Source organism: Phyllobates terribilis, unplaced genomic scaffold, assembly GCF_046119375.1.
Source record: "Phyllobates terribilis strain yellow unplaced genomic scaffold, ASM4611937v1 Scaffold_2__4_contigs__length_985480577, whole genome shotgun sequence".
Lineage (NCBI taxonomy): Eukaryota > Metazoa > Chordata > Amphibia > Anura > Dendrobatidae > Phyllobates > Phyllobates terribilis.
In genome coordinates, this window is record NW_027362762.1 from 810,039,394 (window position 1) to 810,061,691 (window position 22,298).

General features: G+C 41.2%; 1 protein-coding gene across 1 annotated transcript; it reads right to left on the reverse strand.

Annotated features, from left to right (window-relative positions):
• Nucleotides 1-2,707: 2,707 nt before the first annotated feature.
• Nucleotides 2,708-19,718, reverse strand: LOC141252994 (caspase-1-A-like). The gene is made up of 4 exons (XM_073670748.1): nucleotides 19,608-19,718; nucleotides 8,474-8,734; nucleotides 4,834-4,893; nucleotides 2,708-4,089 (listed from the first exon to the last, which is right to left on the reverse strand). Exons 1-3 carry the CDS (start codon nucleotides 19,612-19,614, stop codon nucleotides 4,853-4,855), a joined length of 309 nt encoding a protein of 102 aa, XP_073526849.1. The 5' UTR covers nucleotides 19,615-19,718; the 3' UTR covers nucleotides 2,708-4,089; nucleotides 4,834-4,852.
• Between the last annotated feature and the right edge of the window lie 2,580 nt (nucleotides 19,719-22,298).

Below are 22,298 nucleotides of genomic sequence, written 5' to 3' on the forward strand. Positions count from 1 at the left end.
TTTTTTATCCATTAGATTTTTGTGTGTCGGTTTTTATTATCCATATTAAAAAATGGTAGGCGGCCTAAGAGGAAATTAGTAAGAATTACCAAGCAACCGATTCATAGAACCATTCACTTAAATAGGAGATTGTGCTCTGCAAATTGGACCAGAGTTGGGCATGTCTCCATTTCTTTTAAGCAATTGGTTTGCAAAAAGGAATGGATGTGAGTATCCCCAAGGAATATGATGTGTGTGCTGTCAGTGTGAGGCTAGGACGAGAAACACTGACCTGTGAATAACAGCCATACAAATAGCTGTCATTTTTCCAATTTACCATTTCATGATAACTTTTTACATTTATTTTTCATCCTCACTTTCCAAATCCTCATTTGTTTGTGTTACAATGAGAAAGTTGCAGATAGCATTGAGGAAATCCTGTGTCTGCTCCGCATGTACCCAGCGTCCTCACCCGTAACAAAATATTCACCACGTTTGCACATGGAAAGAGGAGTTGTATGTCAGGGTGATTCTCTAAACAGAAAATAAAAGTAGCAGTAGTGAAATGCCTAAATAATATATATATAACATATGTAGAAAGTATTTTTGCATCAATGATTTCTTATTAATAAAGACACTTTCTATTGATGATATCTGAGGCTGGATATCACCTTGGACTGCAGCAATAATGAATCTTACAAAAAAGATGAATGTTATTGCTGCAGACATTAATGGGAGTAGCAGTATAACCAAAAAGATAGGCATCTTCAAATATAGAAATAGCACAATATAGTTTTGTCTACCACCTATGAATGCATGAAAGAGCCCAAGAACAGTAAGGCGATATGAAAATATATCAAAGTTTATTGCATAAATATAATATATCATCAAATACATACAGTGAATATGGATAGGTGAGCAGAACAGCTGAAAACCATATGGGGAAAGATGATGTAAGAGGTTCCCATAGAGAAGAGACCAAAGATCCCAAAATAGATCTCCCGCAGATGGATAGATAATTTAAATCCTCTAGTAAATCACAAACATTTGATGCAAGCTAACTATATATATATATATACATATATATATATATATATATATATACAGTACGGACCAAAAGTTTGGACACACCTTCTCATTTAAAGATTTTTCTGTATTTTCATGACTATGAAAATTGTACATTCACACTGAAGGCATCAAAACTATGAATTAACACATGTGGAATTATATACTTAACAAAAAAGTGTGAAACAACTGAAAATATGTCTTATATTCTAGGTTCTTCAAAGTAGCCACCTTTTGCTTTGATGACTGCTTTGCACACTCTTGACATTCTCTTGATGAGCTTCAAGAGGTAGTCACCAGAAATGGTCTCCCAACAATCTTGAAGGAGTTCCCAGAGATGCTTAGCACTTGTTGGCCCTTTTGCCTTCACTCTGCGGTCCAGCTCACCCCAAACCATCTTGGTTGGGTTCAGGTCTGGTGACTGTGGATGCCAGGTCATCTGGCGTAGCACCCCATCACTCTCCTTCTTGGTCAAATAGCCCTAACACAGCCTGGAGGTGTGTTTGGGGTCCTTGTCCTGTTGAAAAATAAATGATAGTCCAACTAAACGCAAGCCGGATGGAATAGCATGCCGCTGCAAGATGCTGTGATAGCCATGCTGGTTCAGTATGCCTTCAATTTTGAATAAATCCCCAACAGTGTCACCAGCAAAGCACCCCCACACCATCACACCTCTTCCTCCATGCTTCACAGTGGGAACCAGGCATGTAGAGTCCATCCGTTCACCTTTTCTGCATCGCACAAAGACACGGTGGTTGGAACCAAAGATCTTTGGACTCATCAGACCAAAGCACAGATTTCCACAGTCTAATGTCCATTCCTTGTGTTCTTCAGCCCAAACTTGTCTCTTCTGCTTGCAGCCTGTCCTTAGCAGTGGTTTCCTAGCAGCTATTTTACCATGATGACCTGCTGCACAAAGTCTCCTCTTAACAGTTGTTGTAGAGATGTGTCTGCTGCTAGAACTCTGTGTGGCATTGACCTGGTCTCTAATCTGAGCTTCTGTTAACCTGCGATTTCTGAGGCTGGTGACTCGGATAAACTTATCCTCAGAAGCAGAGGTGACTCTTGGTCTTCCTTTCCTGGGGCGGTCCTCATGTGAGCCAGTTTCTTTGTAGCGCTTGATGGTTTTTGCAACTGCACTTGGGGACACTTTCAAAGTTTGCCCAATTTTTCGCACTGACTGACCTTCATTTCTTAAAGTAATGATGGCCACTCATTTTTCTTTACTTAGCTGCTTTTTTCCTGCCATAATACAAATTCTAACAGTCTATTCGGTAGGACTATCAGCTGTGTATACACCTGACTTCTGCACAACACAACTGATGGTCCCAACCCCATTTATAAGGCAAGAAATCCCACTTATTAAACCTGACAGGGCACACCTGTGAAGTGAAAACCATTTCCGGTGACTACCTCTTGAAGCTCATCAAGAGAATGCCAAGAGTGTGCAAAGCAGTCCTCAAAGCAAAAGGTGGCTACTTTGAAGAACCTAGAATATAAGACATATTTTCAGTTGTTTCACACTTTTTTGTTAAGTATATAATTCCACATGTGTTAATTCATAGTTTTGATGCCTTCAGTGTGAATGTACAATTTTCAAAGTCATGAAAATACAGAAAAATCTTTAAATGAGAAGGTGTGTCCAAACTTTTGGTCTGTACTGTATATATATATATATATATATATATATATATATATATTTGTGTTCTCCAAATAGAAGATAGCAATATATAAAGCAACTGAGCTACAATTCATTGAATTTAATGACAGGGAGGTATACAAAATCCTCCACAGTGATATTGAACATATATATATATAGAAAACTCAAATATGAGTGGCATCAAAAAGTTTGAACACATATAAAATGGTATGCACAATAGCTTCATTAAGGGACAAGATCTTCCAAGGGTAATGATAATAACCCTAGGCAGACAAATGCCAATGGAATAATCCTAACTGGTCAGGATAAAATAGTCTAATCTAAATAGATCTCTAAAAGAAACCCCCAGGGCACAGTTGTTAAAGATCTAGAAAACCGTGACATTCAGTGGTTAAGTGATATCCGATGTGGAGTATTAGCAAAAGGCATTAGCTGGCATAATGCAGCGGCATACAATAAGTAAAGATAGAAAACGGCTACAAAGACAGTATGCCCTTAGATATGAAACCATACATGCCAGCAGCAAAGCTGCATAATTTCCATACCTTAGGTCATAATGCTGAATAAACCTGGAGCTCAAAAGGGGGATCATCTGAGCGCCTCAACGCGCGTTTCACCTCATGGGTTCGTCAGGAAGCGTGGCGAACATTAAAAATGGGTCCTATTTAAATCAGCGACATGTGTGATCGCAACCAATCAGCGCGCCGCCTGCAATGATGTCCCACCCCATGACAGCATCGGCCGATGCCCGCCGTGCATTTTGAGAGGGAGGAAGCACATCATCCTCTCCATCACCACAGAAACGCCGCACAGCCCGCGACGCCACCAGTGCGACACAAAACATATGCGGGGTGCGTCAATGTGACGACTGAAGGTGAAAAAGCTGGCGATGTATGTTTACACTGTGCGCCATCAGAGCGCAGAGCAGCCGCACAGTGCATAATGTGGCATACAACTATGATGAAAAATATATATACAATTTGGGTGCAGAGAAATCACAAAGTGCATGGAAGGGGCACAAGCCCTGACTAAGAGGAGCATATATACAGTTAGGGGGAGATCTAGCAGTCTAATAATTCCCAATATATAAGCTATGGGTCTAATAAACATATACTACATGAATTTACCTATCAATTCACAGATAATATTAGTATAGTCCAACAACAAATACAGTAACAATTAATAAGTAAATACATCGGCCAAGACTACAAAATAAAAAAAAATAAAAAAAGAATTATACTCCGATAGAAGCAATCTTGATGGTAGCTGCATAGGCCAAATTGTGGAGAGGTGGCAGAATTGAAGACATTCTTCTATGAGGCGTATTGAGTAAGTCTTCCATGACACAGGAAACATCACAATATGTTTTAAACAGGGAAACCGGTCTGAAAAATCAATAAAAATTAAACCATAATGAGTAACAATACAAGTTAAAAACATATAACATGACCCACATTAAAATAGCGCAAAGAATTATTAAAGAAAAGACTTGAAGCTAGCGGATTTGTTTTAACAAAGGGGTGCTACAGTATCCAACGTAATAATCCACCGGGTTTCCTTTTGTAGCAGCTTTTGTTTAATGTTGCCGCCTCTAATGCCCGAATAGGCTCGATCAATGCAGTGTGCTATCAAACCTTTAGGGTTACAATGATGAAAATCCAAAAAATGTCTGGGTATGATTTTAAGTAATTTGGGATCAGATCAAGTAGCTGCATTTTTTAGGTCGTTCTCATTGAGGAGGTTGAGGAAGTCATTCAAGTGCGACGTGGAGCCCTGCCAGATGAATAGAACGTCATCGATGTAATGGGAGTAGAAGAGCTTCACATTGCACACTAGAGTGAAATTTGGAATATTTATCCAATAGAATTATGTGAAATTATGAATTTGACTCTCAAATCCGTCTTGAAAGAGGCCCAACAGATATCACTATTTATGTAATCAGCTTTGAGCATCTTGGACAAGCTGGAACCCCCCCCCCCCATTAAAGTACCAAATAGCCCCCAACATGGCAAAGACCAAAGTGATGCATTTATTTTTGCCAATTCTTGTTAGACCTTTCAAATCGTACCAATTTCCATTGGCTGTAATGCCGTACACACCATGCAATAACCCGATGACTGTGGCATTACCTGGTTGGATGGGTCCTGCTCAGTTTCTGTTTTGTTCCTGTATTGGTAATGGAGGCATTGCTGTAAACAGAGGAAAGGTTTGGGATTATTCTTCAGGTAGCATATTACTTGGAAATATGAAATCAATCAAATTTACTGACAGGTATGAAAAATGACAATTTTTAATGTCCTGTAAAATAAGAAACAGTACTTAGGACAGGACGTGGCTTCTAAACTGAGCATTTTGGCTTCTGAATTTAGCCAGTTTCACCCAGAGCAGCTTCACTCATTTTCATTAATTCATTAGATCTTTCCGGCCACAGCCAAGATTTTTTTCAGTTTTGGCACTTCAATTACATTTTTTTTTTGCTTTGCAGCATTTACTGTACAAGTTAAATAATTTTATACTGTAACAGATTGCACTTTTGCAACAAAGTAATAGTGAATATATTTATTTTTATTGTTGTTCTTTTTAATAGGGAAAATGGAGGGGGGGTAGAATTACATTTTTAAGTTGTTTTTTTTTTTGTCCCGGGGCGGCATAACTATACTAACAATCACAGTCTTATTTGAAGCCTTACCTAATATTGGGCTTTAAAGGACTATCAACATGGTAACCACTTCATCAGACCCCCTCTGCCATGCTAACCCAACAGCATCCTGGGAGTAAGTGGGGTGAGGGGTAATGGGCACACAAAATGGTATGTCTCCGAGACTGCACACCCTAAGTGATGCTGTCAGAGAAAGCTTTACCAAGCTCAGCTCTGACCATTGTTGAGTCCATCCCGTAGAGATTGCTCATGTGAGCAACCACCAATAACGTGTACAGCCCAACTTTCAGCTTAAAAAGCAGTAATGTAGTAGATCATACATATAAATACACTATATAATATAATATAGGACAGCTGCAATTGAGAAAAGCGCTATCCAAACACTGTTCTGGCTAGATGTCAGCCATCACAGCTGAACACCCATTATTATACATGCTTGGAGTCAAAGGTGTGTATTAAAAAGAAGCTGGTATTAGAAAATGACCTATGGATTAAATCAAGTTTTTGTGCATGAATTTTTTGCCTTTTTTTACGTATCACTATCTGCATTAAAAATAAAAAATAGAAATCTTGCAATTTTCACACTGGCCACTGTTTTTTTTTTTTTAGACTCCTTTTGTTTCAGGAAACAACATATGTACATAGCGGCAATGGTCAGACTCGACCCTATATTTAGTTTTGAAACATTTAATGAGTGTGTACCAAGGTCATTGTGAAGGGAGGAGAAGCAGGGTCATCGCCTATTGTGATTGGTGGATCCTGTGTTATCAGCTGTGTATACAGAGGTGTTACCTGTCATTGTAATCCTGACCATGTTACTATGGATCCTTGCGGTAAGCCAGGACATATGCATAACATATGGCCCGCAGGCTGCATGTGGTCAGCCAAAGGGTTTGTTGCAGCCCCTAGGAGCCAGGAAAGCCATCTCACTTCATGCTTTATTCAAATGCATTTGTGTCTTGTCTGTTAGACATGAATACATTTGAACACTTGGGCGCAGGGACTGGGGTAGAAGTATGCTCGCCAGCTCTGGCCCAAACATGCAGCGCGTGATGAGGTCAGCACACTGCTGCTGGCGCCGGCACTGCAGAGGCAGCAGACACGGCAGGCACCGGTAAGCGCTCTGTGGAGGAACTAAAGATTAAATGTGCTATTATTTCAGATGAAGGGGCCTGGTGAGGGGTGGGTTAGAGCACATTATGGGGCAATTGAGTAATTATGAAAGGGGGCATAATATAGCAATGGGCAGTGACGTGAGGGGGACTTTATGCAGAGAGGCAGTGCAGGGAAGATAGTGAAAAGGGCAGTGTGGGGGAATATTATAGAGAGGGGCTGTGTGGGAGGACATTATAGAGTGGGGGAAGTGTGGGGAATATTTTGGAGAGGGGCAGTGTGTGGGGGAATATTATGGAAAGAGGCAATGTGGAAGAGGATGCTATAAAGAGAGGCTGTAAGGGGGGTTATATTGTAGAGGGGCAGTGTACGGGGGATATTTTACAGAGGGGAAGTGGTGGGATATTATGGAGAGGGGCTGTGCGGGGGATATAATGGAGAGGAGCAGTGTCGGGAAATACTTTGTAGAGGGGCAGTGTAGGGGGGGCATTATACAAAGGGACAGCGTGGGGGGACATTGTGGGGGAACATTATGGAGAGGGGCAGCGTGGGGGGGACATTATGGCGAGAGACAGTGTAGGGGGACATTGTGGAGAAGGACAGTGTGGGGGATATTTTGGAAGGCAGCACAGTGAGGGGCAATTATTTATTCAGGGAAATAATATTTATTTAGGAGAGATATTTATATTCATGTGGCAGTATTATGATACTTTTATTATTAAGGGCACCATATCGGTATGTGCTGCTGAAGACGCAGAAGAGGGAAGTCTGCAGAGATGAGCTTTGGGCATGAAATTTCATCATGGTATCTGTACTACATGGAGACAAAAGGTATGGGAATGACTTCAATCTGAGAAGATGTCATCTATAAGGTACCTGGATGTGAATGTTTCTTTGTGATAGTGACTATGTCTTATCAGTGCTGTGTATACTATATGGTCTGCAATCTGATGACTGGTAACAGCAACTCGCTGTAGGTGCTTGCAATACAATTGTATATGAGACTGACCTGACATTGCGATTGACCGCTGTACTAAGCTTGGCGCTACCTTCATGTACTGACGGTGTTTCTGGCACTGCCTTCATGAACTGACAGTGGTTCTGGCACTGGATTCATGTACTGACGGTGGTTCTGGCACTGCATTTATGTACTGACGGTGGTTCTGGTGCTTCATTCATGTATTTATGGTCGTTCTGGGGCTGCATTCATGTATTGATGGTGGTTCTGGCACTGCATTTACATTTTGATGGTGTTTCTAATGCTGCATTTGTGTACTGACTGTGGTTCTGATGTTACAATCATGTACTGACTGTGGTTCTGGTGCCGCGCTCATGTGCTGACGTTGGTTCTGATCTTGTACATATATAGCTTCAACGTGCTATAACATGCTTCACAGCTATGTTAAAACTTAGAGATTTGAGATTATGAAGAGGATTTTGTGAGTTTCTGCTCCAAAAACTCATCACACTGATTTTTTTGGAGCCGGAACTGAGCAGAATCTCTCTGAAGCCACCTCAAATACTCAAAACTTGGTTCTAGTGATGTATTAATGTACTGATGTTGGCATTCATGTAAGTACACTTTTAATTTTTTTTTGCAGCTCTTGATATTGGTTCAATATGGCAATGTGGCCCTTGAACCAAAATAATGTTGTGCACCCTGCTGTAAACTCTTCCTGAATGGACAGGAAGTATGAATCTAAAAATGCTCCAGTGACCAGTCTGAAAATTGCAGGATTACTAATTTTTATATTTTTAATAAAGATCATGATATAAAAAAAGAATGACAATTAATGGTGAAGAAAAAACTTTGGATGATCTAACATGAGGTATCAAGCATGGCAGTGTAGTATTTCCTGCACAAGAATGCTTGGGATTGTCTGGCAGCATTACACCTCCACTATATTAAATGTGCATAAATGGAGTCATTATCAGGCAATAGCGTCATTATGCTGTCATTGCTATAATAATGCAATGTACTACAATTACATATTTACCTGTTATTCCCAAGGCTTCACTTAGTGGCAGATCCTTTTCTCTGATTATTTGGAGTAGTATCTTACAGCTCTGATCTCCTTTCTTTATCACTATGTCAATCAGTGTTCGACATTTGTTTCTGCGCTCTGGGAAAGCTTCCCTGATATGTTCCACCTCTGCATCACTTAATATCTTTATATGAAGCAAATCATCTAGCAACTCTTGTAGAAGTGCTGAACTGCATCGTTCTACTAACTGAGGTTGAATATTTCTGAGTGTATCTGGAGAATACAATTCAAAATGAAAGAACGTTAGAGGAAAATAGATCATTATCCACACTTATAATAGTATATTAAAACTTTCATGCAAATATCTTAACGCATAACGACTAAAACAGTGTCTACACAAAACATCAGAAGACATTTGCGTGATATTGGGTTACAAGTGTTCCACTGACCTCACGCCACCACTCTCAAAGGATATCATAATGCAGAGAAAGATGCCAATGATGGCTGGATTGGAGGTCTCTATCCTCTTCAGCAATAAGATTCGTATGAAGATCATGTGGGAAACAAAGAAGAGGCATTCTTGATGGAATATCATACCGATCCTATACCGGAGATTATGGTATGGAGTGGCATAATGTACAGTAGCCAGACCCCTCTAGTCTTCATTCCAGGTACACTAACAGCTTGGCATTACACTGATTTGGTCATGGAATCAGTCAACCTCCATTTCTTCAAAGTGTCCCATATACAGTAGTGTTCAAAATAATAGCAGTCCATTATGACTAACCAGATTAATCACTGTTTTTGATATAAATTATATTACCACATGTCAAGCAATTTACCAGTTGGTGCAATAGATTCTAAGAAAACCAACAGACTCAGCATTCATGAGCTGCATGTTTTTGAGTCTGTGTATTTGAATAAATAATTGAAGGGGGGTGTGTTCAAAATAATAACAGCGTGGAATTCAATTAGTGAGGTCAATCATTCTGTGAAGAAACAGGTGTGAATCAGGTGGCCCTTATTTAATGGTGAAGCTAGCACATGTTGTACATGCATTTCTCCTTGAAAGCCTGAGAAATAGGGGTCATTTGAGACATTGTTCAGAAGAACAGCATACTTTGATTAAAAAGTTGATTGGAGGGTTAAACTTATAAAGAAGTGCAGACAATGATAGGCTGTTCAGCTAAAATAATCTCCAATGCTTTAAATGGAAAGCAAAACCAGAGAGATGTGGAAGAAAACGGAAGACTACCATTCGAATGGATCAAAGAATAGCCAGAATGACAAAGGCTCAGCCAATGATCAGCTCCAGGATGATCAAAGACAGTCTCAAGTTACCTGTGAGTACTGTGACAGTTAGAAGATGCCTGTGTGAAGCTAATCTCTTAGCAAGAAATCCCCGCAAAGTCCCACTGTTAAAAAAAGACATATACTGAACCGGTACAATTTGCCAAAGAACACATCAAGTGGCCTAAAGAGAAATGGGGGAACATTTTGTGGACTGATGAAAGTAAAATTGTTCTTTTTGGGTCCAAGGGCTGCAGACAGTTCATCAGATGACCCCCAAACTCTGCATTCAAGCCACAGTACATTCTGAAGATAGTGAAGCGTGGTAGTGCAAGCATCATGATATGGGCATGTTTCTCTTACTATGGTGCCGGACCTATTTACCGCATACCAGGGATCATGGACCAGTTTGCATATATTAAAATACTTGAATAGGTCATGTAGCCTTACGCTGAAGAGGATATGCCCTTGAAATGGGTGTTTCAACAAGACAACGACCGTAAACACACCAGTAAATGAGCAAAATATTGATTCCAGTCCAACAAAATTGAGGTTATGGAGTGGCCAGCCCAATCCTGAACCTTAATCCTATAGAACACTTGTGAGTGACATAAAAAATGCCATTTCTGAGGCAAAGCCAACCAAGGAAAAAAAAATTGTGGGATGCAGTCAAAGCATTCTTGGCTGGAATAACATTTGACAGGTGCCAGATGTTGGTTGACTCTATGCAACATAGATGTGAAATAGTTCTAAAAAACTGTGGTCATAAAACTAAATATTAGGTTAGTGATTCACAGGAATGCTAAATCCTCAAAAAAGTGCATATTGTGAGTTTGTAAATACAAATGCACACACTGCTATTTTTTAGAACAGCCCAATGTTCATTTTTTTTTTTTTTCTGTAAAGTAGTTACAAATTATATACATTTCTCTTCATGTTTTGAATTAGAAAACAGTGTGCAATGTTCCCAATGCATGGAAATAAAAACTAGTATAACGATTTTGTGCTTAACTCATGTTTTTGAACACACTGCTATTATTTTGAACACTACTGTGTATATATACAGTGGGGAATATAAGTATTTGATATACTGTCGATTTTTCAAGTTTTACCACCTACAAAGAATGGAGACATCTGTAATTTTTATCGTAGGTACACTTCAACTGTGAGAGACAGAATCTAAAAAAATCCAGAAAATCACATTGTATAATTTTTAAATAATTAAATTGCATTTTATTGCATGAAATAAGTATTTGATTACCTACCTGCAAGAATTCTGGCTCTCACAGACCTGTTAGTTTTTCTTTAAGAAGCCCTCACACAACAATCACACTCCAACCTCTCCACCATCGCCAAGACCAAAGAGCTGTCTAAGGACACCAGGGACAAAACTGTAGACCTTCACAAGGCTAGGATGGGCTACAGGACAATAGGCAAGCTGCTTATTGAGAAGGCAACAACTGTTGGTGCAATTATTAGAAATTGGAAGACACACAAGATGACTGTCAACCTTCCTCGATCTGGGCTCCATGCAAGATCTCGCCTCATGGGGTAAGGATTATTCTTAGAAAGGTCAGGAATCAGCCCAGAACTACACGGGAGGACCTGGTAAATAATCTGAAGGGAGCTGGGACCAAAGTCTCAAACATTATTGTTAGTAACACACTACGATGTCATGAATTAAAATCCTGAAGAGCACACAAGGTCCCCGTGCTCATGCCAGCACATGTCCAGGCCCGTTTAAAGTTTGCCAATGACCATTTGGAGGATCCAGAGGAGGCATAGGAGAAGGTTAATGTGGTCAGATGAGACCAAAATAGAACTTTTTGGTATCAACTCCACTCTCCGTTGTTTGGATGAAGAAGAAGGATGAGTACAACCCCAAAAACACAGTCCCAATCGTAAAGCATGGTGCGGGAAACATCATACTTTGGGGGTGCTTTTCTGCAAAGGAGACAGGGTTACTGCAGCATATTGAAGGGAGGATGGATGGGGTTATGTATCGCAATATTTTGGCCAACAACCCCCTTCCCTCAGGAAGAGTATTGAAGATGGGTCGTGGCTGGGTCTTCCAGCATGACAATGACCCGAAACACACAGCCAGAGCAATTAAGGAGTCGCTCTGTAAGTAGCATTTCAAGGTCTTGGAGGGGCCTAGCTAGTCTCCAGACCTGAACCCAATAGAAAATCTTTGGAGGGAGCTGAAACTCAATGTTGCCCAGCGACAGCACTGAAACCTGAAAGATCTGGAGAAGATCTGTATGGAGGAGTGGGCCAAAATCCCTGCTGCAGTGTGTGCAAACTTGGTCAAGAACTACAGGAAACGTCTGACCTCTGTAACTGCAAACAAAAGTTTCTGTACCAAATATTAAGTTCTATTTTCTATTGAATCAAATACTTATTTCATGCAATAAAATGCAAATGAATTATATAAAAACCATACAATGTGATTTTCTGGATTTTTTTAGATTTTGTCTCTCACAGTTGTCTCTACTTACGATAAAAATGTAAAAATTACAGACCTCTCTATTCTTTGTAGGTGGGAAAACTTGCAAAATCAGCAGTGTATCAAATACTTATTTTCTCCACTGTATACATATATATACAGTACAGACAAAAAGTTTGGACACACCTTCTCATTTAAAGATTTTTCTGTATTTTCAGGACTATGAAAATTGTACATTCACACTGAAGTCATCAAAACTATGAATTAACACATGTGGAATTATATACTTAACAAAAAAAGTGTGAAACAACTGAAAATATATCTTATATTCTAGGTTCTTCAAAGTAGCCACCTTTTGCTTTGATGACTGCTTTGCACACTCTTGGCATTCTCTTGATGAGCTTCAAGAGGTAGTCACCGGAAATACATAGTAACATAGTAACATAGTTTGTAAAGCCGAATAAAGACTTGCGTCCATCAAGTTCGACCTGTTAGTTCTGTAATTGCTAAAGTTGATCCAGAGGAGGGCAAAAACCCCAAATGATTTGGCCAATCTTCACCTGAGGAAAAATTCCCTCCCGACTCTGAAACCAGCAGTCAGAATAAATCCCTGTATCAACTTACTATTTTATTTTATTTTTAAGTATATGCTGAAATCTGCCTGGTATCTAGAAATGCATCCAGTCCCCGCTTGAACTGGTGTAGTGAATCCGACATTACCGTCTCCTCACTCAGTGAATTCCATATTCTCACTGCTCTGGTTTTCCCTTCACAGGTGTGCCCTGTCAGGTTTAATAAGTGGGATTTCTTGCCTTATAAATGGGATTGGGACCATCAGTTGTGTTGTGCAGAAGTCAGGTGGATACACAGCTGATAGTCCTACTGAATAGACTGTTAGAATTTGTATTATGGCAAGAAAAAAGCAGCTAAGTAAAGAAAAACGAGTGGCCATCATTACTTTAAGAAATGAAGGTCAGTCAGTGCGAAAAATTGGGAAACCTTTGAAAGTGTCCCCAAGTGCAGTTGCAAAAACCATCAAGCGCTACAAAGAAACTGGCTCACATGAGGACCGCCCCAGGAAAGGAAGACCAAGAGTCACCTCTACTTCTGAGGATAAGTTTATCCGAGTCACCAGCCTCAGAAAACGCAGGTTAACAGCAGCTCAGATTAGAGACCAGGTCAATGGCACACAGAGTTCTAGCAGCAGATACATCTCTTCAACAACTGTTAAGAGGAGACTTTGTGCAGCAGGCCTTCATGGTAAAATAGCTGGTAGGAAACCACTGCTAATGACAGGCAACAAGCAGAAGAGACTTGTTTGGGCTAAAGAACACAAGGAATGGACATTAGACCAGTGGAAATCTGTGCTTTGGTCTGATGAGTCCAAATTTGAGATCTTTGGTTCCAACCACCGTGTCTTTGTGCGACGCAGAAAAGGTGAACGGATGGACTCTACATGCCTGGTTCCCACCGTGAAGCATGGAGGAGGAGGTGTGATGGTGTGGGGGTGCTTTGCTGGTGACACTGTTGGGGATTTATTCAAAATTGAAGGCATACTGAACCAGCATGACTACTACAGCATCTTGCAGCGGCATGCTATTCCACCCGGTTTGCGTTTAGTTGGACCATCATTTATTTTTCAACAGGACAATGACTCCAAACACACCTCCAGGCTGTGTAAGGGCTATTTGACCAAGAAGGAGAGTGATGGGGTGCTACACCAGATGACCTGGCATCCACAGTCACCAGACATGAACCCAATCGAGATGGTTTGGGGTGAGCTGGACCGGAGAGTGAAGGCAAAAGGGCCAACAAGTGCTAAGCATCTCTGGGAACTCCTTCAAGATTGTTGGAAGACCATTTCCGGTGACTACCTCTTGAAGCTCATCAAGAGAATGCCAAGAGTGTGCAAAGCAGTCATCAAAGCAAAAGGTGGCTACTTTGAAGAACCTAGAATATAAGACATATTTTCCACATGTGTTAATTCATAGTTTTGATGCCTTCAGTGTGAATGTACAATTTTCATAGTCATGAAAATACAGAAAAATCTTTAAATGAGAAGGTGTGTCCAAACTTTTGGTCTGTACTGTATATGTACATACACACACACAGCGGGTGAAATGAGTATTGAACACGTCGCCAATTTTCTAAGTAAATATATTTCTAAAAGTGATATTGACATGAAATTCTCACCAGATATCGGTAACAATCCATCCAATTCACACAGGAAAAGAAATTAAACAAAAGATGTCCATAAATTAAGTTCTGTGTAATAATGAGAAATGACACAGGTAAAAGGTATTGAACACATTTACTGAAATGTATTTAATACTTTGTACAAAAGCCTTTGTTGGTTACGAGAGCTTCAAGATGCCTCCTGTATGGAGAAACTAGTTGCATGCATTGGTCAGGTGTGATTTTGGCCCATTCTTCCACACAAATACTCTTCAAATTCTGAAGGTTCCGTAGGCTCTTTTTATGAACTCTGAACTTTAGCTCCTTCCATAAATTTTCTATTGGATTCAGGTCAGGTGATTGGCTGGGCCATTCTAGCAGCTTTATTTTCTTTCTCTAAAACCAATTGAGAGTTTCTTTGGCTGTGTGTTTGTGATCATTGTCTTTCTGAAATATCCACCCTTGTTTCATCTTTATCATCCTGGTAGTTTCAGCAGATTTTTATCAAGAATGCCTAGGTACATTTGTCCATTCATACATCCTTCAATTACACAAAGTTTTCAGTGCCGCATGCTGACAAACAGCCCCACACCATGATGTTCCCACTTCCAAACTTCACTGTTGGTATGGTGTTTTAAAATGGTGTGTATTATGGCACCCAAAGAGTTCAATTTTGGTCTCATCTGAGCAGACTGTATTCTCTCAGTATTTCACAGGCTTGTCTACAATTCTTCTGTCAATGCCATTAGTATGTTTTGCAACAATAAGGTTGTGAAGGTATTGAGACAGCTTACTGGTTTTACCCATCATGAGATGTTTATAGTGTGGTATCCTGATAATGAGACACCTTTTTATAGGCTATCAGTTGAACCAGCTGATATTTTTTTCACTAAGTGGCAGGATTGCTTTCTAATTACTGATAGATTTCAGCAGGTGTCATAACTTTCCATGGCTTTTTGCACCTTTCTTGTTTCATTTGTTCAATACTTTTTCCCTGTGTCATTTGTCATTATTGAACATAATTTAATTTATAGATATCTATGGTTTGATTTCTTTGCCTGTGTGGATTGGATAGGTTGTTACCAACAACTGGTGAGAATTTCATGTTAATAGCACCTTTAGAAATATATTTGCTTAGAAAATTGGTGACGTGTTGAATACTTATTTCACCCGCTGTCTACTGTATATACACCTGAAAATAAAATAAGTTTACTATTTTTTTTTGCATGTGTATAAAACATCAACAACAAAAAAGTGTATTTCTACGGGTGGTGCTCATATTCAGTTTTGAATAAATCAAGATTTTGAAAATTATGTTTCCAGTTTTTTCATCATTTGCATATCATTAACGTGTCTATTAGTGTTGAGTGAGTATGTTCTGTCCGAGTATGCTCGGGCCGAGCTCCGAGTATTTATAGCTGCTCGGTGATATGGTTGAATCGCTCCCGTGTGCATGATTAGCAACTGTTTGACAGTTTTATTACATGCGAGGAATGTGTAAGAAATAGACATTCCTCACATGTAATAAAACTGTCAAACACTTGCAAATCATGCACACGGGAGCGATTCAACCATATCACCGAGCAGCTATAAATACTCGGAGCTCGGCCCGAGCATACTCGGCGAAAGGGTTAATAGAACATACTCGCTCAACACTAGTGTCTATCTCTCCTGTGATTTTCATAATTTCAAAAGTTTTCCTCCTTGGTGTTGCAATTTCAGTGTTGAGTGTACCGCAGGTGAGTGTTGACCCACTGCGCCACATGCAGGGCTTACCCTTGAGGGGCATGGCTAAAAGACTACCTAGTTTTCGCTAGAGCCTCTGAAGGATAGGCTTGGCAGCAGGTAGTCAGTCGCCAGGTACTACTCTAGGGCAGGGAATGCAGCAGCTGACCGGAGGGTCAGAGGCACGGGTACACAGTACAGGAAGGGCACATACAAAAACGTGGTCAGATGGTCCGAGGTCGGGGCAGGCAGCACGGAATCAGAAGATATAGCCGAGGTCAGGAGCGGAGAGGTCAGGCAGGACAGTAAGACTATGTGGGTCGGTAACGGGAAGCAAAATACAGAAATGAGCATGAATATTGACTACCAGGTAGGGACCTGACCTAATGTCCAAGCAAGGAGTGGTGGGAGGAGCTGCCTTACATGAAGCCTGCTGGCATCGGAAAGGCTGGGGAACCTAATCTCTGCAGGACACAGTAGGGTTAAATTCCTGCAGGAGACCAGCCACACCCCCCTAAGGTAAAATGGAAGCAGCACACATTAGTAGTAGTGCAGAGGAGGAAACAAAGTCAGCGGAACAGCCTGCCAGGAGGAGAAACCGCACGGTGAGTGGGGTGGCAATGAAGCGGCATGTAAGTTGCCTACGTGACAGTACTCCCCACTTATGCCCCCTCCTTTCTTGGCCAGACTGTCGGAGGAACATCTCGTGAATGGCAGGGTCATAGATGTTCCCAGTGGGCTCCCAAGACCTCTCTTCAGGACCAAAGCCCCTCCACTCCACCAAATAGAAGGTCTCTTCCCGGACCTTCTTAGAATCCAAAATGTCCTTTTCTCCGAACATGTCCGAAGAACCTCCAGAAACAAATGTAGTAACAGGGGAATGAACCTTGGAGAAATGATTCAGGACTACAGGCTTCAAGAGTAAGATGTGGAAGGTATTAGGGATCTGGTCTGCAGCTGAAGTTTATAGGACACCTGGTTGACTTGTCTGAGAATCTTGAAGGGACTAAGGTACTGAGGAGCAAACTTGTACAAAGGCACCTTCAGCCATATGTTCTGAGAAGATAACCAGACCTTAGCTCCGAAGTGATATTGAGGTGGCGACCCTCTCTTCTTTTCTGCATGCGTCTTAATCCAGGACACGGCCTTCAGGAGGAAAGACTGGGTTTGCCGCCAGATTTGAAGTAAGACGTCATGGGAGGAATCAGCAGTTGGTACCCCAGAGGAAGCAGACATAGGAGAGGGTACTTGAGGATGCTGGGAGTATATCACAAAGAATGGAGATGCCCTAGCAGACTCACCAACGTGGTTATTGTAGGACAATTCTGTCCAAGGGAGTAGTTGCACCTTGTCATCCAGACGGGCAGAGATGAAGTGGTGAAGGTAGCTCTCGAGGATCTGATTTACCCTTTCCATCTACCCAGTGTTGTGTGGACGGTACATGGAGAACTCCTGCTGGACATTCAGCAGCTTGCACTGGGCTCTCCAAAACTTCAAAGTGAACTACACTTCACGATCTAAGACTATGTGAAGCGGAAGAGAGTGGAGACGAAATAAATGCTGGAAGAACTGTGTGGTGAGATTAGTAGCGGAGGGAAGGCTGGCCAGGGGTATGAACTGGTCCACTACGACCCAGATGGTGTTGCAACCTTCTTGAGAGAGGCAGATTCGTGATGAAATCCATAGCGATATTTTGCCAAGGAGCGGAAGGAACAGAAAAATGAAAACTTTACAAGTTTCAGAAAATGGCGATACAACCCAAAACATTTTCTTTTGCAAACTTGTGATTTTTTTCACCGCTAAAATAGTTAAAAAATGGACATGCTTGGTATCGCCATAATCGTACCGATGAGCAGAATCATATTGCATATTGTATGCTTTAAAAATAATTTCCCCAAAATGTCAGAATTGCATTTTTTTCACAATTTCAACACACTTGGAATTGTTTTCCTATTTTCAAGTACATTATATGATAAAATGAATAGAGTTATTCAAAAGTACAATAATCAAAACAAGCCCTTATATGTATATGGGCACAGAAAAATAAAAAAATATGGATCTTGAAAGAAGGGAAGTAAAAAATGAGAGCTCAAAACTGGAAAATTTCCTCATCATGAAATGACTAATTTACATGAACTATTTCCTATTATTAATTTACCATACACAGACATATTTTGAGATCTGTCAACATGAAGTAAGACTGGACACAATGTAAATCTATAGGAAGCCTACTGTCATTATCTTAGGAACATCACCTGCATTTTATTTTCTGCTCACTTCTATTTTTTCCTTGCCACAGTTAGCCTACACCAGACAATCCAATGAGTGAGTTCAAGTTTGAGATCTGAGATCCAAAATTGAGAGTAATACCCGTTTTCATTATTAATAATGTTCATTCATGTTTAATTATATATGGGATGTCATTGCTTTTGTAAATGCCAGGCTTGATATTCATATTTAGGAACAGGTTACTGTGCATTTTCTATGGAACTGATGGTGGGCCCCTAGAATGATTTTTCTCTGGTCGGCCCAAGGAACTACAGTCTGACGCTGTCTACTTTGACATACTGGGGCGATGTCATTAAGGGGTGCCGAAGCTCTCCTCCTTTGGCCTACTATCTACTGTACCAAAGATCTCTTGGGACATTTGGTGCCCAGCAAGCTGCAGGTGATAGCCTCAGGGGCTGAATGTTTGAGAACCCTGCTTTAAAGGTATATATGTACTAAGAGCAGCTGAGTAATGCACCACCTACAGTATTTTACATCAGACTTAAATTAAATAGCTAAAAAACAAACAAAAAAAACAACACGTCCACATGTAGCAAAATAAACAGCATGGGAGTGAAGGCATGCTATAGACTTAATTCCAGAGTGTCAATTCTTCTACCTATTTGATACAGATTGAATGCAATGTATAGGGTGAAAGCCGCACCAAAACCATTATGTAACTAATGCAGATTTTACAGGAAATGTACAGAGACTGGTGACAACATCTGTGCCTGGCCTCTTTTACATGGCAGTATTTTGCATCTGTATCTGTAAACCAAAACCAGAAGTGAAACAATAAAAGAGAAATCCAGAGTGGTAAGATTTGCACCTCCTCCGTATTTTAGACCCATTAACCATGCAAATTGTCTCTTGAGAGAGGAAGAGGACTAGAACTCTAGCATCATGTGGCACTGGAGTTCTAGTCCTCTTCCTCTTTGAGGAGACAATTTTCATATTTAATTTCTCAGAGGAGCATGCATGGCTTATAAGTCTCCTCACTCTGACATGCCAGGCTTGGCTTGTCACTCCTTACAAGGAGAAAGTTACCCCTTAGAACCCAAACCCATTAACCAAAATGTTGCCATGTGAAAGCGGTAGCAGCTACTCCTCTCCCCATAAATAACACATGCTTTCTCTACTGAGCCTAGTATCCATGTGTATTTGAAGGTTAGGAGGAATATCTGTTGGTTGACAGCTATGGAAGGCATGTCAGTTATTGGACTTCTAAACAGGATACGTTACCCTCCATTTAGAAAGGAGTAGCAGCAATGTCCACTCTGCAGCGCACAGCCGAGCCGTGTATGTGTGTGTGTGTGCGTGTGTGCACAATGACCAGGAAGTAGGAAATACATTGTACATGAAGAACTGGAAACGGGTGTCACCATCACAAAACTTTCACTTTTACAGGATTTCCTTACATGGACTGAAAAATGAATAAGCAGAATTCTATCATTGTAAGATGAAACTACTGGAGACTAGTCATTGTTTCCATACACAGCTGTGCTCGGATCAGCGGTGGAGACTCAACTTTGTCATCTCGGAATGACTCAAACAAAGAGAAATTAAAAATGAAAGTGTATTGATTTCAAAACTCTTCACTCCTCAGGTCTCATGTGATCTCTGTAAGAGTCGTGTCATTATTACTTTTTCTGCTGAATATTAGAAGTAGATCCATCAAATGAAGGACATGGACAGGCACTAGAGATAGATTAGTTCAAAAGAAAGACTTTTATTCATTGCTTTTTTTTCTTTTTTCATATGCAATCCATTAGACCTCCAAATGGGTCTTTCTCAAACACGGATTGCTGAGGAATTACTGCCTATTGTCAGCACTCTGAAAACCGCGTGTACAGCGTCTGGCTCTGTGCTCACTAGTGCATCAGCTGCGCCAGACATTGCACTGGGATCTAAATGTGTTCTGTGCAATAATCAAGCAGGTTTCTTTGTTGTATAATTAACAAGGGAATAGTGTTGAGCGAGTATGTTCTGTTAACCCTTTCGCCGAGTACGCTCGGGCCGAGCACGGAGTATTTATAGCTGCTCGGTGATAAGGTTAAATCGCTCCCGTGTGCATGATTTGCAACTGTTTGACAGGTTTATTACATGTGAGGAATGTCTATTTCTTACACATTCCTCACATGTAATAAAGTTGTCAAACAGTTGCAAATCATGCACACGGGAGCGATTTAACCTTATCACCGAGCAGCTGTAAATACTCGGAGCCCGGCCCGAGCATACTCGGACAGAACATTCTCGCTCAACACTACAAGGGAATTAACAATTTTAGGAACAAAAAAGTGGTTTTGCAAAAAAAACACAAAACCAGGACACTACAAAAAAAATGTGAATACAAAATTGAGCAACCTTCTTGTGATTTTACATTGCTCTCAACAAATTTTTAGTGGGAAAATATGTATGGTTAGCTATGCAAACAGGATGAAGCCAGACTCATTAATGGTGCCTTTTAAGAAGTTGCAAAAAAGGTGCAATTCTCACTCCAGTAGGAGGGTAGAGTAAAAACTGAAGAGGCAGCTCTAGGTAGAAGGGTAAGGCCTAATTCACGCATCAGTTTTTCATTTAAAAGTGTCATCCATGTTTTTCACGGATAGCACTCGTACCCATGATAGTTTATGAGGTTGTTCTCATGTCTGTCATTTTTTGCAGACCGAGTGGTCTGTGCAAAATTGCTGAGACATGTCCAATATTGATCCGAGGAAATAAAAGGGCTCCGTGAAAAACAAAATCGGACAGCACTTGGATGCCATCTGTGTGTTGTCTGTTTTTCAGTGACTGATAGATGAGAGACGGTGGGGAAACTTTTTTTTACTCATCAGTAGTGTTGAGCATTCCGATACTGAAATATCGGGTATCGGCCGATATTCACTGTATCGGAATTCCGATACTTAATTCCGATACTTTTATAATATCGAATACCGGAATCGGAAGTTCCCATAATGCCTGCGCTCTGCAGTGTCTGTGAAGGATGACAAGCTGGATGGCAGCGCTCAGCTGCGATCCAGCTTGTCATCAGAATGCCATCCCAGCGTGGGAGAATTCTCCTGACTGTTTAAAAGCCGGCGCGCGGTAAAAAGCCGCCGGCTTTTAAACAATCACGCAGCCCCATACTGCTTCCCCGCAGCCTCCCACCCCGATCCTCCGCTCCCCTCGCCACCTCCAATCCCAATCGTAAATTAGGACCGGGCGGGGAGTGCAGCACCAAGGAGCGAAGGACCCGGGCGGGGAAGCCGGCAGTGAAAAGACTTCACCGCCGGCTTTCCCGTTCTGTGCTGCGCTTTCCCGCCGGTTATTTCAAATGAACAGCTGAGGTATCAGGTGATGCCGATCAGCTGTTAATTTGAAGTAGCCGCGGTGCCCTCAGAGGGTTCATGTGAGTTCATGCTTGACTGCATGAACTCACATCAACTTTCCCACGGCCGCACAGGTCAGCCACTCCTCCCAAACCCGTCATGATTAGTGTGTGCGGGGTGTGTGTGCGGGGTGTGTGTGTGTGTGCGGGGTGTGTGTGTGTGTGCGGGGTGTGTGTGTGTGTGCGGGGTGTGTGTGTGTGCGGGTGTGTGTGCGGGGTGTCTGTGCGTGCAGGCAGACATAGGCCGATGTGACACTACTACTCCCATCGGCCTATGTCTGTCCCCCGTCCACTCCTGCCAGCAGGATCAGCTCGATGGGAGCAGTAGTTCCCATCAGCCTGATCCTGCTATTTAAATTGCCCTACTGTGTCCCCAATAAATTTTAAATACATGTCATTGGTGGCCAGTGGTTACCTAAAAGAAATTAGTTCATACATTACCTGTCCCCGCCGATCGCCACCTAAAATAAAGTAAAAAATAAAAAACTACACCTATACTCACCTAGACACCTAATTCCCCGAAGCCATCGATCTCCTGTAATAAAATATAAAATAATAAACCACAA